Source organism: Idiotropiscis lumnitzeri, chromosome 1 (genome assembly GCF_059441095.1).
Source record: "Idiotropiscis lumnitzeri isolate Australia: NSW breed Sydney's pygmy pipehorse chromosome 1, RoL_Ilum_1.0, whole genome shotgun sequence".
Lineage (NCBI taxonomy): Eukaryota > Metazoa > Chordata > Actinopteri > Syngnathiformes > Syngnathidae > Idiotropiscis > Idiotropiscis lumnitzeri.
The window spans coordinates 43,792,320-43,805,256 of record NC_142391.1 but is presented as its reverse complement, the minus strand read 5'-3'; the positions used below and the strand labels follow the sequence as shown (position 1 = coordinate 43,805,256).

The 12,937-nt window shown below is 41.0% G+C and overlaps 1 protein-coding gene across 3 annotated transcripts in view; it reads left to right on the top strand.

Moving 5' to 3' along the window:
* Positions 1–11,893, top strand: part of cux2b (cut-like homeobox 2b) — a 100,501-nt gene extending 88,608 nt beyond the window's left edge. For all 3 annotated transcript variants that reach the window (XM_088302032.1, XM_088302049.1, XM_088302041.1), the window contains exons 12-22: positions 76–134; positions 235–283; positions 400–499; positions 1,127–1,750; positions 3,549–3,650; positions 3,758–4,587; positions 5,648–5,807; positions 6,631–6,936; positions 7,019–7,207; positions 7,300–7,576; positions 7,775–11,893. In XM_088302032.1, coding sequence (XP_088158158.1) covers positions 76–134; positions 235–283; positions 400–499; positions 1,127–1,750; positions 3,549–3,650; positions 3,758–4,587; positions 5,648–5,807; positions 6,631–6,936; positions 7,019–7,207; positions 7,300–7,576; positions 7,775–8,573 — 3,495 coding nt within the window. In that variant the 3' untranslated portion in view covers positions 8,574–11,893. The remainder of the gene's footprint in view (positions 1–75; positions 135–234; positions 284–399; positions 500–1,126; positions 1,751–3,548; positions 3,651–3,757; positions 4,588–5,647; positions 5,808–6,630; positions 6,937–7,018; positions 7,208–7,299; positions 7,577–7,774) is intronic.
* Positions 11,894–12,937: the final 1,044 nt, after the last annotated feature.

The window sequence follows — 12,937 nt, the reverse complement described above, 5'->3', positions numbered from 1 at the left end:
GAGTGTTAAGTGATTGGACCTCTGATTACTTACTTGCATTAAAAGTAATAAAAGTTTTTCTTTTTTTCATTTCAGAGATTAGAAACTAAACTGAAATCCCAAATGGATTATGAAGAGATTAAAACTGAACTCAGGTGACAATTTGTTGTGGAGCAAATGTACAACATTGCTTATGGGAATGAAGATAAATAATATACATTTTTGTGTTTTGTTTTTTTGGGTCTCTGTCCATAGTATCTTAAAGGTAATGAAGCTGGCCTCTGCAAATGGCAGCTCATCCCAAGTATGTGTTCCTTTACATGTTACACTCAGCCTTACCAAAGAGCTGTCTTAAAATAATGTCAAACAATCACTGGAAGCGATTTTGTGTAATTTTCCTCAATGTCTTTGTGTGTACAGGATTCTGCAAAGGCCACAGAGGCACTCCTGCTGGATAAAGATGCATTTCTTCCGTCTCACAAATACCTGATGGAAAAGGCCAGACTATTGCACAGCACTGGTAAAAGTGACTCATTTTTCGGTTAAAATATGGATTTTCATAGCTCGGTGCACAATAGAGTAGAGCACTGGCCAACCCAAACTAAACATTTGTCACCTGCAAAATGAAAGAAATCTAGAAAAAAGATGAGAAAAAAACAAGTAATTTATTCTATGGTTTCTACACTATCACTGAGTGGATTTTGAGACACATTTTTATTATTTTTTTTTTAACATCTTGTCAATTCCCAAAGATCATAATTACAATAACTACAAAATACTGCACGGAACTATAAATATTAAAACATAATTAAGAGCCGATGTTGAACAACGTTAAAATTCACTCAAGGTCAGAATTCCAGAGAATGCAACAACCTATTCACTAAGTCAAACCCAATAATGATTTGTGGGTTTGACTGATGCCTACAGTCAACAATGTCAAAGTTCTCTATGTTGTAAAATGTGTTCTTAGCTATAAGGTCACAAACAAATTTGTTAAAAAAAATGACTTAGTGAGTTGTTCTATCACACAAAAATACATAGTTACATAATTGCTTGCAGATCAAGTAGATGCTTTTTCAAAACTTGTGTTCAATTATTGTGATAAGATGTACATACGACTGCAGAACATGCCATTGTTTATCTGTAGATGATGACCAGTCCGAGGATGGAGGCCGCGAGACCGGCAGGCCACCCGGCTCCGATTCATCATCTTCTCAAGTAGATGGTGGTCACGCCTCCCCCAGTCCTGGTCCTCCCACACTAGATGGCTCGTCATCCAGCCATGAGCTCCCCCGTCCCTTCTCTCTGTCGCCGTGTTCTGGTGACCGACTATCAGGGGACCACCTCCTGCACAAGCATCTTCTCTCCCCACATTTTAAAAAGGAGGGGCATATGGCTTTTCCCACTGCACTCTACGCAGCCAAGGTCGCCCTCATGTCAGCCACTCAAGGGTCCGGTAGCAGTGACACCGGCTTGCCCAGTGACCAGTCTGAAAGTGGTGGCTCGACTGCAGGGGATGATGACCAAGTCGACACAGCCGAGATTGCATTCCAGGTGAAGGAGCAGCTGCTGAAACATAACATTGGCCAACGTGTGTTTGGCCACTATGTGCTTGGCCTCTCCCAAGGCTCAGTCAGTGAGATCCTGGCCAGGCCCAAACCTTGGAGGAAGTTGACTGTGAAAGGCAAAGAGCCCTTCATTAAAATGAAGCAGTTCCTTTCTGATGAGCAGAACATCCTGGCACTTCGGACCATCCAGGTCCGTCAAAGAGGTGAGTGGAAGACAGGACGACACATTGAACAGAAACACATCATTCAGATGGGAACAACCATCCATTGTCAGCGTTTTTCTCTTTCTTTTTTTTTTTTTTTATCAAGATTTTCTTTCCGAGTGCGTTTCAGTGGGCGTCAATTACACATGTTTTTTTGCTATTCAAGACCCGACTATAGCATCCCGTTAGGGCTCCTGAGAGATGTGGAGCGCAACTTGATTAATGTAACTATCATAAATCATTAAAATTTACAATTTATATATAGTGTATGTTCAGTCTAAATAATATGTAAACTTTGTAGAATTTTACCTTTAATTAATTAATAGAATACATTTAACAGCAATGTATGAAAGTGCATGCTGCTCCCGAGTATTCATGACACTCGTCACAATCATTTTCAGTAAGTGCGCTCACGGGAAAACGTGGTAAGTTGGGTACTTAATATTGATTACATCACTCCTGTACAATTGAACAATTTGTACTTGTGACAAGGGCAACATTGGGTCACATCTTGTGCTGAATCTCATCTAATATTTGGAACAAAACACTTGTCCTATTTTCGTTCAAAGGATCATTACGTAACCTTTGTAGTAATTCCCAACCTTGTTGCCGTGGACCACTAGTGTCATCGGGTTGCCGCAAAAAAAGTAACCAATTCCACATAATTTCCAAAAATTCATTACAATATATTTTTGGGCAAGATTTTTGCTCAATTACACGGGACACTATTCCAGACTGAGTATGTTAGTGTGTAAATAGAGACAGCTCTACATGATTCCAATATTCCTACTTTTTGTAAGATTTTTTTTAGTGGTGTGCCTTGAAGCTTTTTCTGCTCTCGGCTCAACAACATACGTAAGGTACTGTAGGTTGGGACTCACTGCCCAATGTCCTTATAGTCCTCAATGGTTTGCTCATTTGGGTGAGACATTTGAAAATGCATCGTATGACCGTCCCTTATAGACAACTCATTCGTTCCCTGCTGCCGACCAGTGTCGTTGAGCACTGCATTGGCTCCCCCTGACTTCATGTGAAAAGTGGCAAGTCAATCGCAGTGATGACTCGCTGAAGAAAACAACCATTTTCAGTCATACCTACAACTACAACAATAAACAGCGCGAAAGGGTATAGAGAAAAAGGGGAAAGCCCCAGAAGGGCGAGTAAAATATCTTGTTTCAAACACCCTTGTTGAAGCATAGTAGACACCTGCTATTAGGCTGGCCCGTCCGTGACTACTGCAAAAAAATGCGGGTCCACTGTATGGAAAATGGGAAATATTTGTAATTCAGTATAATTTTTTATTCTTTTTTTTTAATTTTTTTTTTTATCATTCCTTCTCTTTGGTGATTGTACGGGAGAAATCCTCTGGATCAAGTGCCACATATGGAAGTGTCCATTTCAACTCTATAAAGGGTAACACTGCACAATGGATTCCAACCACATATACTCTATGCCCGAGTGCCACTAGCCACAGTCTTTACAGCCAAACTGTAATCCTGTCATCAATTGGTGGCTTACTTCCTGGACGCGTGTATGTTCAAAATGAACTTGGACCTCATCATTGACTTCTTCTCGCCTTCCTGTGCCATGTTTGCAGTCTTGCTTTTCAACTTTGTTTTCTCCCTAGATTCATAGCTTTTGAAAGCTGAGCTTCCCCTATACGGCAACCTCAGACAACACACACTCAAAGGCAGTCATTGATCTACCAGTCAAAAGTAAAGCCTTGAAACTGCTCTCTGATCAACCATCCCACTCAACCCCTCCTTTCTGCTCTCTCTCTTTCTACCCTCCGTGGCAGGGAGCATCACTCCACGCATCCGAACTCCAGAAACTGGGTCAGACGACGCCATCAGGAATATCCTGGAGCAGGCCAAGAAGGAGATCCAGTCCCAGAGGGGAGGTGAGTCTGGCGCTAATAAACAAAAGTCATGCTTTATACAGTACTTATTAGTTAATCTATTTTAATGAGGTATTATGTATCATTGTCTGAATGCCTCGTTTCTTTAGGGGACTGCAAGACACCCATGATCACCTCCTTGGGTAGAAGCAGCAATGGGGCAGGCAACAGCTCTGATGAAACCATTAAGAACATCCTACAACAGGCCAGGAGGGAGATGGAGTCCCAACAACAGGTCTTGATGGATATGGAAGGATGTGGAAGAGTCTCCACAGTTGGCACAGGCGCCCAAGTGGAGCATCTGGGGCCTCATGAGCGATCCAGAGGTCTCCCTTTGCCCGTCTCCATTAAACAAGAGGAGGGGTGCTGTGTCACTGTTTGCATGGCCAATTCCATCACCAGTCCCCAGACACCCCTCAGCGTTATCTCTCCAGCTGCCTTCGTTCAGAATATCATCCGCAAAGTAAAATCAGAGATCGGAGAGGTTGGCACGTACTTCGACCAGCACTGGTCTCAGGAGCGGGGGTCAATGGGGCTCGGTGTAGGAAGCTCCCAGCCCTTTAATTCCATTTCCCCCTCCGTGTCGTCCTCCTCCTCCGGTCCCTCGGTATTGACCCGACCCTGGCCCCGTTTGGAGAACGGTGAGTGTCTCAGCGAAGAGGCCTCTGCTGCTGAAGAAGAGCTCGGGTTGGGCCGGCCTATGGAGGTGAAGGTGGAGTCAGACACCTCGGTCAGTGGCGAGTCCCCGGGCCCTAGTCCCGGCCGCCTTTCTTATTATCCAGCGTATATTCCTCGAGCTTTGAAGCCCACTGTGCCACCACTGACTCCAGAGCAGTATGAGTTGTACATGTACAGAGAGGTGGATACCATTGAGTTGACCAGGCAAGTGAAGGAGAAGCTGGCAAAGAACGGCATCTGTCAGAGGATCTTTGGTGAAAAGGTCAGTTAATATAAATCCCTCACATTAAAAAATAAATAAATAAATGAAAAAAATAATAAATAAATCCCAAAACGGTGAACTCCACCATTTTCCTACACTTTTAATCTACTCGATTGTTCACTTGCTGTCTAATTGACTTACTTGGAGAAGATTTACATACTCAAATAACCTTTCTAACGAATAAGCACCTGTAATTGTTTTGAGCATTTTCATTGTTTTCTGAAGTGTATGACATTATTTTTGTGTCGTCATACAGATGCAAAGCAATACCTTGCAAGTTGTTTTCAAGCAAAAAAAAAAATAAAAAAGTTAATTCTTCAAAGTGAAAATACAATTTTCTTGGGACCTGTCAATGGGAAATGACTTTTCTCCAGTCCCGGATCGTAAATCATGTGCCAGACTCATCACTCAGCATCACAAATCACTGAAATACAGCCCTACTACTACACTAAAAGTGTACATCTTAAACCTGCGCCCAAGCAATTCCGTTTAACACAGTGTTTGGATTTACTTTCCAGATCTCATCTAATGCTCGTCTAATGCAAAACTTTCACTTTGTGGGCCAGTGGCGTTCCAAGAAAATTAATCACATTTAGGATGAAAATTTTCATTTTCTCCGTGCTTTTGCTAGTTTCAAACCCTTTGCTTTCAATAAATAGGCACTTTGTTCAGTCATCTGCCCCCCAACGCCAATTAAATGTGATTCAGTTGTTCATTAAAGATGTGGCAAATTAAATTGGATGATAATTAAAAGGAAATACTGTCTTAAGAAAATCTTCTCTCAACACTGCTTCTTGAGTTCAGCCTATCTTTCTCAAGACGTTTTACTTTGCTCTCATTTGGAATCTTTGATAATGCTTTTAAAAATATGCTTGCCATATTCCTCCTGGTCTGCTTCCAAGTTTCATGGCCTAATTAGAATGAACTTGTTCCAGATTCACGGTCTTGTGCTTTCCTCTAGTGGCTGTTTATGGAATTGCATCACTTTTAGTTAAGAACACAGTATTTCTATTTCATACAGTGTGTTGAGTCATATATGAAATAATTGTCTCTTGCACAGGTGCTTGGGCTTTCTCAGGGGAGTGTGAGCGACATGCTGTCACGCCCCAAACCCTGGAGCAAGCTGACTCAGAAAGGCAGGGAACCGTTCATCCGAATGCAGCTCTGGTTGCTTGACCAACTAGGCCAAACCCTCAACCCGGCCCCGCACCAGAGTCAAAGTGAGTCTGTACAGAAAGATTGGTTTCGCTAGAACAATTCCTCTTACATGATATAATTTTCTAGAATAAACACAGATACCCTTTAATTGCCTCTCAGGAACATTTTAGTTAATTTGTTAGGAACATTTGTGTCTTACCCAAAACAAGCACACGCCAGCAGAAAGACTTGGAACAACACTTATGGTATATTTGCTTTATATTTTAGCACATTTTCTTTCAAGGTTTGTGATGCAACATTGAATTAATTTGATCAAATAAACGTTTTGTTTTGTTGCATTCAAGTTAATGCATCCTTCCATTCTCTTTACCGCTTATCCTCACTAGGGTTGCAGTTGTGTGTGAACCTATTCTAGCTGACTTTGGGCGAGAGTTTGTATCCACTTTGAATTGGTCACCGGCCATTCACAGGTCGCATGCAGAGAGTTTGCTTTAAAATAAATCTTATTATTTATCAGGACAAAAACATTTTGCGGGAGAGTGTATGTTCTTTAGAAAAGCTAAGTTGATTTTTAAATAATTAACAAAATAAGATGTAATTTTGAGAATATTTATTTTGTGGATTCCAAGAGTCAAATTTAAAAACTGCAAGAAACAATTAACTCAGTCAAAGCCAGACATTTTCTTGTCAGAACTGTGGCTTATTCGCCACCATAGGGTCAATGAGCAGTGAATGTGCAGCGTGTGATACCTTGTCCAGAATATTTTTGACTTATCCATAAGAGCAGAACATATTGCAACTGGCTGTAACAAAATACAGACAAATCAGAACATTTGGCATCTCTAAATAAGGCTTATTTTTAAATCTGCTTTTTATCACCCTCAGATAAAAGCCCGGTCACCACGCAGTCTTCCCCGTCGCCACCCCTGAGTCCAGCAGAAGGACAGCCGAGTCCACTGGTTGAACCAGTGAGCCTCTCCCTGGAGAGCAGCAAAGAGAACCAGCAGCCTGAGAGTCTGGTCCTGGGGCTCCCTCCCCAGCCCGAGGGAGGGAAATCATCATCCAATCTTATAGCCCTACATCATCCTGCTAACCCACTTGGCATCCAGGAGCTGGTAGCTATGTCGTCAGAGCTGGACACCTACGCCATCACGAAAAAAGTAAAAGAGGTGTTAACAGACAATAACCTAGGTGTGTATTAATTAAATGTTCGTCGCCGTCTCATGGAAGGTAGTAAGCACTGCACTCATCAAGTATGCATGTTTCTCAACAGGCCAACGTCTCTTTGGGGAGACAATTCTGGGTCTGACTCAAGGCTCCGTGTCAGACTTGTTGTCCCGTCCCAAACCTTGGCACAAACTTAGCCTCAAAGGCAGGGAGCCATTTGTGCGCATGCAGTTGTGGCTCAATGATCCTCACAATGTGGAAAAGCTGAGGGCTATGAAAAAGATGGAAAAGAAAGGTCAACTACTGCACATTTTGCATTATTTCCCTGCATGTCAATTAAGATGTGTGTGTTTTTTAAATAATGTTCTCTCTCTGTTTACACTTCAGCTTACCTGAAGAGACGATATGGGCTTCTGAGCACAGGCTCAGACAGTGACTCACCCAGTACTCGCTCCGAGTGTGTGAGTCCAACCTTAGCTTCGTTGGACTTGTGTTCATACGGTCAGGTGAAGAAGCCTCGAGTGGTGCTGGGAGCGGAGGAGAAAGAAGCCCTAAGGAAGGTCTACCTCTTGGAGCCATACCCCTCTCAGAATACCATCGAGATGCTTGCTGCCCAGCTCCACCTCAAAACCAACACTGTTATCAACTGGTTTCACAACTACAGGCCAGTCTTGATGCAACTCCCTCTGCTGTTTTCATGTACTTGTCATAACTTTACACAGCTGTATACAGGAATGAAGAAGAAAAAATGGATTTGGAATATTTTGGACTTTTAATTTTAGGTCTAGAAAATGGTTTTCCCCAAACATTTTGATCTTAACAGGAAAATATTTTTGAAGTCTAACGGTAGTGTTTTGTGCAGGTCCAGGATGAGACGTGAGGTGCTGATGGAGGGTCTGCCGGACAACGACACTGATGCTGAGCACCACAGCTACTCGCCGTCACTAACAAGGAGCCCCCATTCAGACGGAGAGGAGAGGAGTCTGCAGCAGCCCTCAGGACACAATCACTCCAGCCGTCCTCTCAGCAATGATGCGCTTCCTTATGTCAAACAGGAGGCTGTGGAAGGAGAGAACACAGGGGAGGTGGGGGATGAGGGCTCCATGAGACAAAGGAGAGCTCAGTGTTTTTCCACAGCAGTGCAATGTAAAAGTGAACACGAGGACCCCACCATTGGCTGTCATGAGCCCCTCATGGCTGGCCAGAGCGTAGGGCAGGAAGAGGGGATGAACAGTCAGGCTGCCGTGTACAGTAGCACCACCTCTATGGATGCCCCCCAGAGAGTGAATCAGTCCAGGCATGAGGGGGAAGACTCTGGAAAGTCGCCCATTGACCCAGTCAGCTTCAAGGCCTCGTCAGAAGCCTGCCGCACTAGCTTGGAGGTCTCTCTCAACTCCCCCTCTGCAGCATCCTCACCAGGTCTCATGATGTCAGTCTCTCCCGTGCCCTCTTCCTCGGCTCCAATATCCCCCTCACTGCCTAACCCGCCCTCAACAAGCACCAATCACAGCCTGGACCCCAATGCGCCCCCTCCTTTCCAGAGCCCCAAGCTCAACAGAAGCACTCAGAGACGCAACGAGAAAATGGCAAACCTCAATAATATAATCCACAGGTTGGAGAGAGCAGCCAATCGAGAAGAAACACTGGAATGGGAGTTTTAAGTCTGCGCTGACTTGTTTTGTTGCGCTGTTGAGCTTTTCAGTGTGCTGCAGTATAGCAAATAAGAGCTGACTGAAGACTTGGAATGGAGCCCGGCTCCTGAAAGGCCTCTTCTTCCAAAGTGAAAACTTGTTTAAAATGGGAACACAAAGCAAACATGCTAAATTCCCCAAAAGAACTAAAAAGTGGGGGGCGAAAAGTTTATAAATATGTGTTTGTTTCCTTTTTTTTTTTTTTAAATGCGTACTACTTTGAGCTATGTGTGACAGCAAGCTGTCCTTTTACCTATTGAACTTGACATGGAGACTTGCAGCTATGGTGTCATAAAGATGTACACTGAAATCCTGTAGATTGCCACTGGGTGAGATTAAAAAGACCCCTGTCTTAAAGCCATTAAAAGCACTAGAACTATTTGAAAAGAGACATTGACCAAATTTGCTACCTTTTGAATAGCAATTTTTCAGAGTTTGTCTTTAAGACTGGACTGATAAGTCAAGTAACATGTAATACTTTCACTGACTGAGAAATAGTCCCTTAAGACTCTAACTAGTCAACATCTTGTAATTAATTCCTTGGTGATATGTTTTAAACTATTTGTAACACACGTATAAATTGTGGTTGTACATGTTGTAGAATTGTCTGCAATAGCCTTCTCAAAACCTGATGTAGCATGGTACTCACTTGACCCTGTTATCCTCTGTAGTTAGTCTCCTGTGCTTATACTTGAGTGAAAATGAGAGAAAAATGTTGAAAACCTCACAAAAAACAACAAAGGACGTGACAAAAATAATGAGTGGACTAATCTTGTCAATTTTGTTTTCCCCTTTTTTCTTAAACCAATTTATTGTTAAGGACCCTCGTGCTTGGGGTAGCCAGTTTGAGATGCGAGTCGTACACGACACGCAAGCACAGTTTACATGATTTCTTCTTTCACATTTCCCTCTTTTTTAGACTTGACCAAGATACACTAGGCAAGGTTGACCTCAAATTGTTTAAACGCACGCCATGCCAAGACCATGTGCTTAATTCTTATAAGAGTGGGTTTAGAAGGCTTCCAAGACTGGTGTCGCAAAAGATATATTTTTCACCCAAAATACCGACTTGAGTTTTCTCTTTACTTGAGGGCCAGATTAACCAGCATGTCAACAACGACATCATGTGGCATTTGCCGCTTGCGATTGCTTTCCCTTGACAATGTGTCTCAGCATTCGACAGTTCCTGGCTAAGAAGAACATCGGTGTGCTGGAGCAACCTCGTTACTCAGTCATCTTGGTGCCGTGGATTTTTTACATTTTTTTTTTTTTAAACCCCTCTTCCCAAACTCAATTGAGTCATCCAGACAACCCATTTTAAAGACGTGGATGGCATTAAGATTGAAAAATCCTTCCAGTAGTGCAAAATGACGTGGCAGTGAAGGCTGGGAATGTGTCCTTTGTGACACCAATCCTCTACTATTCTGACATATGCCATACATGACGTGAACATGACCCACGCTTATATGAATAAATGGAGCGGAACAACTCTGTTTGACATTTGTGCAGTTGACATGCAAACAAGTATCAAGTTTTTTGTTGTTGTTTTTTTTAAATGAAAGAATCTTATTTTCTTTTACTGTAGTTGATCCTCCTCACAGCTGACACCTGACTGAGTGCACTTTCTCAAAATGGATCTTGTACTGTAGCTAGAATAATAATGTATACTTGATGAAACACCTCAACCTCTAAAGCATTGACATTGTGATTAACGCATGTTACGACACTACAGAGAGCATGATCATTTCGGTATGACCTCATTAATCTGAGGGGGCGGACTAATAGTTCATTTTATTCTGGGACGCACACGGTTAGTTAAACCCCGTATGTTATATTTGACCACTTTTTTTGTCATGCTTGCAAAATGTTCTTTTATGTATTTTACTTCCATTTTATACTCTGAACCATAATTAGGTATCCATTACCTCGTGTATGAACTACTTACAGCACTTAGATTTTGATAATTGTGAGGACTCAAGAAAAATGTCAATTATCAGCATAATCCTTAGTGTCCACAAGTCTTTGCCTCGACTGTATTGTTGAAGTTGGTAGTAAACACTTGCACATGTCTTCATAGATCAGAAGACTTTGAATTGTATTAAGTAGAGAACTATATTACATAATTACTCTGAATAACATCTTAAATTCTTGGAACAAAATGTGCTGATTCTCATTAAATTGAGTGTACAGATTTAATAAACCAAACTCATCCATGCCAGTGTTGGTTGAACAAGCTCACCCATGTTGAAAACATTCTCTCAGGGTAGTCTTTCCTCAAACAGTTTTTCTCCTCTGTGGTTGAGATGATGAAAAACAAATACAGTACGTGTTTTAGGGGAATCACGCTGATATAATCCGACCTGTTGAAGTTGTAAGAGTATGGGGATGGCAACTTTCTCAGGAAACAGTTGTTGCAGTTAAATTCTGTACACCAATGTGTCAAAGATCGTTGATTTAAACTACCAGTGTAAAGCAAATGGCTTGCGTTTTCAAAAACAGTAGAGTTTCCTCTACATTGTTTTTCTTTGAGCCACTGAAATGTTGGTCTTCATACCGTCATGTTGTGCATAAAATAATGTATAATTACTCTTTGAAGGATTTTTGTGGTGAAACATGGGCAAGTGGCAGAAATAATGTATTTAACAAGGCTGTTATTCTCATGAAAATCTCATTGTTTTGCATGCAAATATTTCATTTAGATCACATGTCAGGGGGTAGACTGTGTTTTCGTGTTGTTCTTGCACAGCGGCATTTTATCAGTCTTTTTACTATAGTGAAGTCCATGCATGGTGCAGCTGAGACATTTGTCTCACAATTTCATCATGAATCCACTGTAACAGTGAGCCTTTAGCTACCCTGTTAACATTGCTGTCATTATAAATATTTAAATCTTTTTTTTGTGACATATCATATACATACCCCATGCATTATCCTCAGAGGAGTAATGCCTTGTAATAAGGTGTGATTAGAGAGCGTTTGGGCTTTTAACCATGTTATTTACAAAAGCAAAGCTTTTTGTAAAACAATACTTACTTGAGATGTTTTTTTAAACTGACAATAGTCACTAAAAATAGATAATTGGTCCAGAAAAAAAATTAATAATTTCTTTCACCCAGCTGGGGATATTAAGATGGTAACGACAAGACATTGAAAATTTGTTGAAATTTCCCTTGAAAGTCAACCTTGAGTCAAGAACTCACACCATGCTATTCAATGTAAAAGAGTGGATGACGTACCTTCTTGCAAATGAAGTTGTAAGCCATCATTCAATACATAATTGTTTTAAGACATTGATGTGTCGTGTTTTTATTTCTGTTAACCAAACAACTGAAGGCCCAACTTCAGTAATTTGAAATTGGCACGCAGTCCACTTCCAGAATGATAGCTTTATTCATTTATTATTATTAAAACACGTGATTTGTAAACTCTTTGGCCTTGTTTAAGTGGCTTTTAGTCGTTTCTATTTTTTTCAATTGGCGCACCATCACACAGCATCTTTCATACTGTACATTGTATAGTATTAGCCACCAACCCGTGGTGATGAACAGCCTCCATATGGCTCAAAGCAAAAATTGATTTTGGGGCACTCAGTTTCTGTCAATAAAACTGATTATCAGTCATTCATTGTTCAATTACGGAAGCACATTACATTCACTTGAGAAAAAAAAAAAACTTGTTTTTCTGAGTAATATTTTTGGGCCTTTGTTTTTCTTTGTATATTTTTTTCTTCTCTGTTTTATGAAGTATTTTTTCAGTTTTTCGGAGTAATTTCTTTCTATAACGCAATCTTAAAAATTATCCCCGATGTCCCCTGGCGGGCTCCGTAAAATACTCCATAAAACAGAGAAGAAAAAAAACAAAGGCCCCAAAAAAATTACTCAGAAAAACAAGTTTGTTTTTTTTCTCAAGTGAATGCAATACGCTTCCGTATTGAATTCCCGCTTAAATTGTTGTAATACGCAATTAAAAATGACTGAGTGGACATAACCAAGTGATAAAGCACTAAGTGGGGTACTTGAATATCTAGACCTAAAAATGCATCAGCAAGAATAATAAAGTACAAGAATAAATAGTCACTTAGATGAAAAACAGAGTATTAAAATATGCATTAAACTGTCACGCAAATAAGAAAATGAAACAGTAACAAAGTGGTCCCAAAACAAATTTAAATTTGAATAATCAGGTATTAAATCTATGTGAAAAGGTGCAAAACCTTTATTATTATTACGACCCTCGTCAGGATAAACGGTTCAGTTAATGGATGGATGGATTATTATTTTAATGTAAATAAACTATTGTTAGCTGGTCTTGGTGGCCCCCTAGTGGTCGCTGTG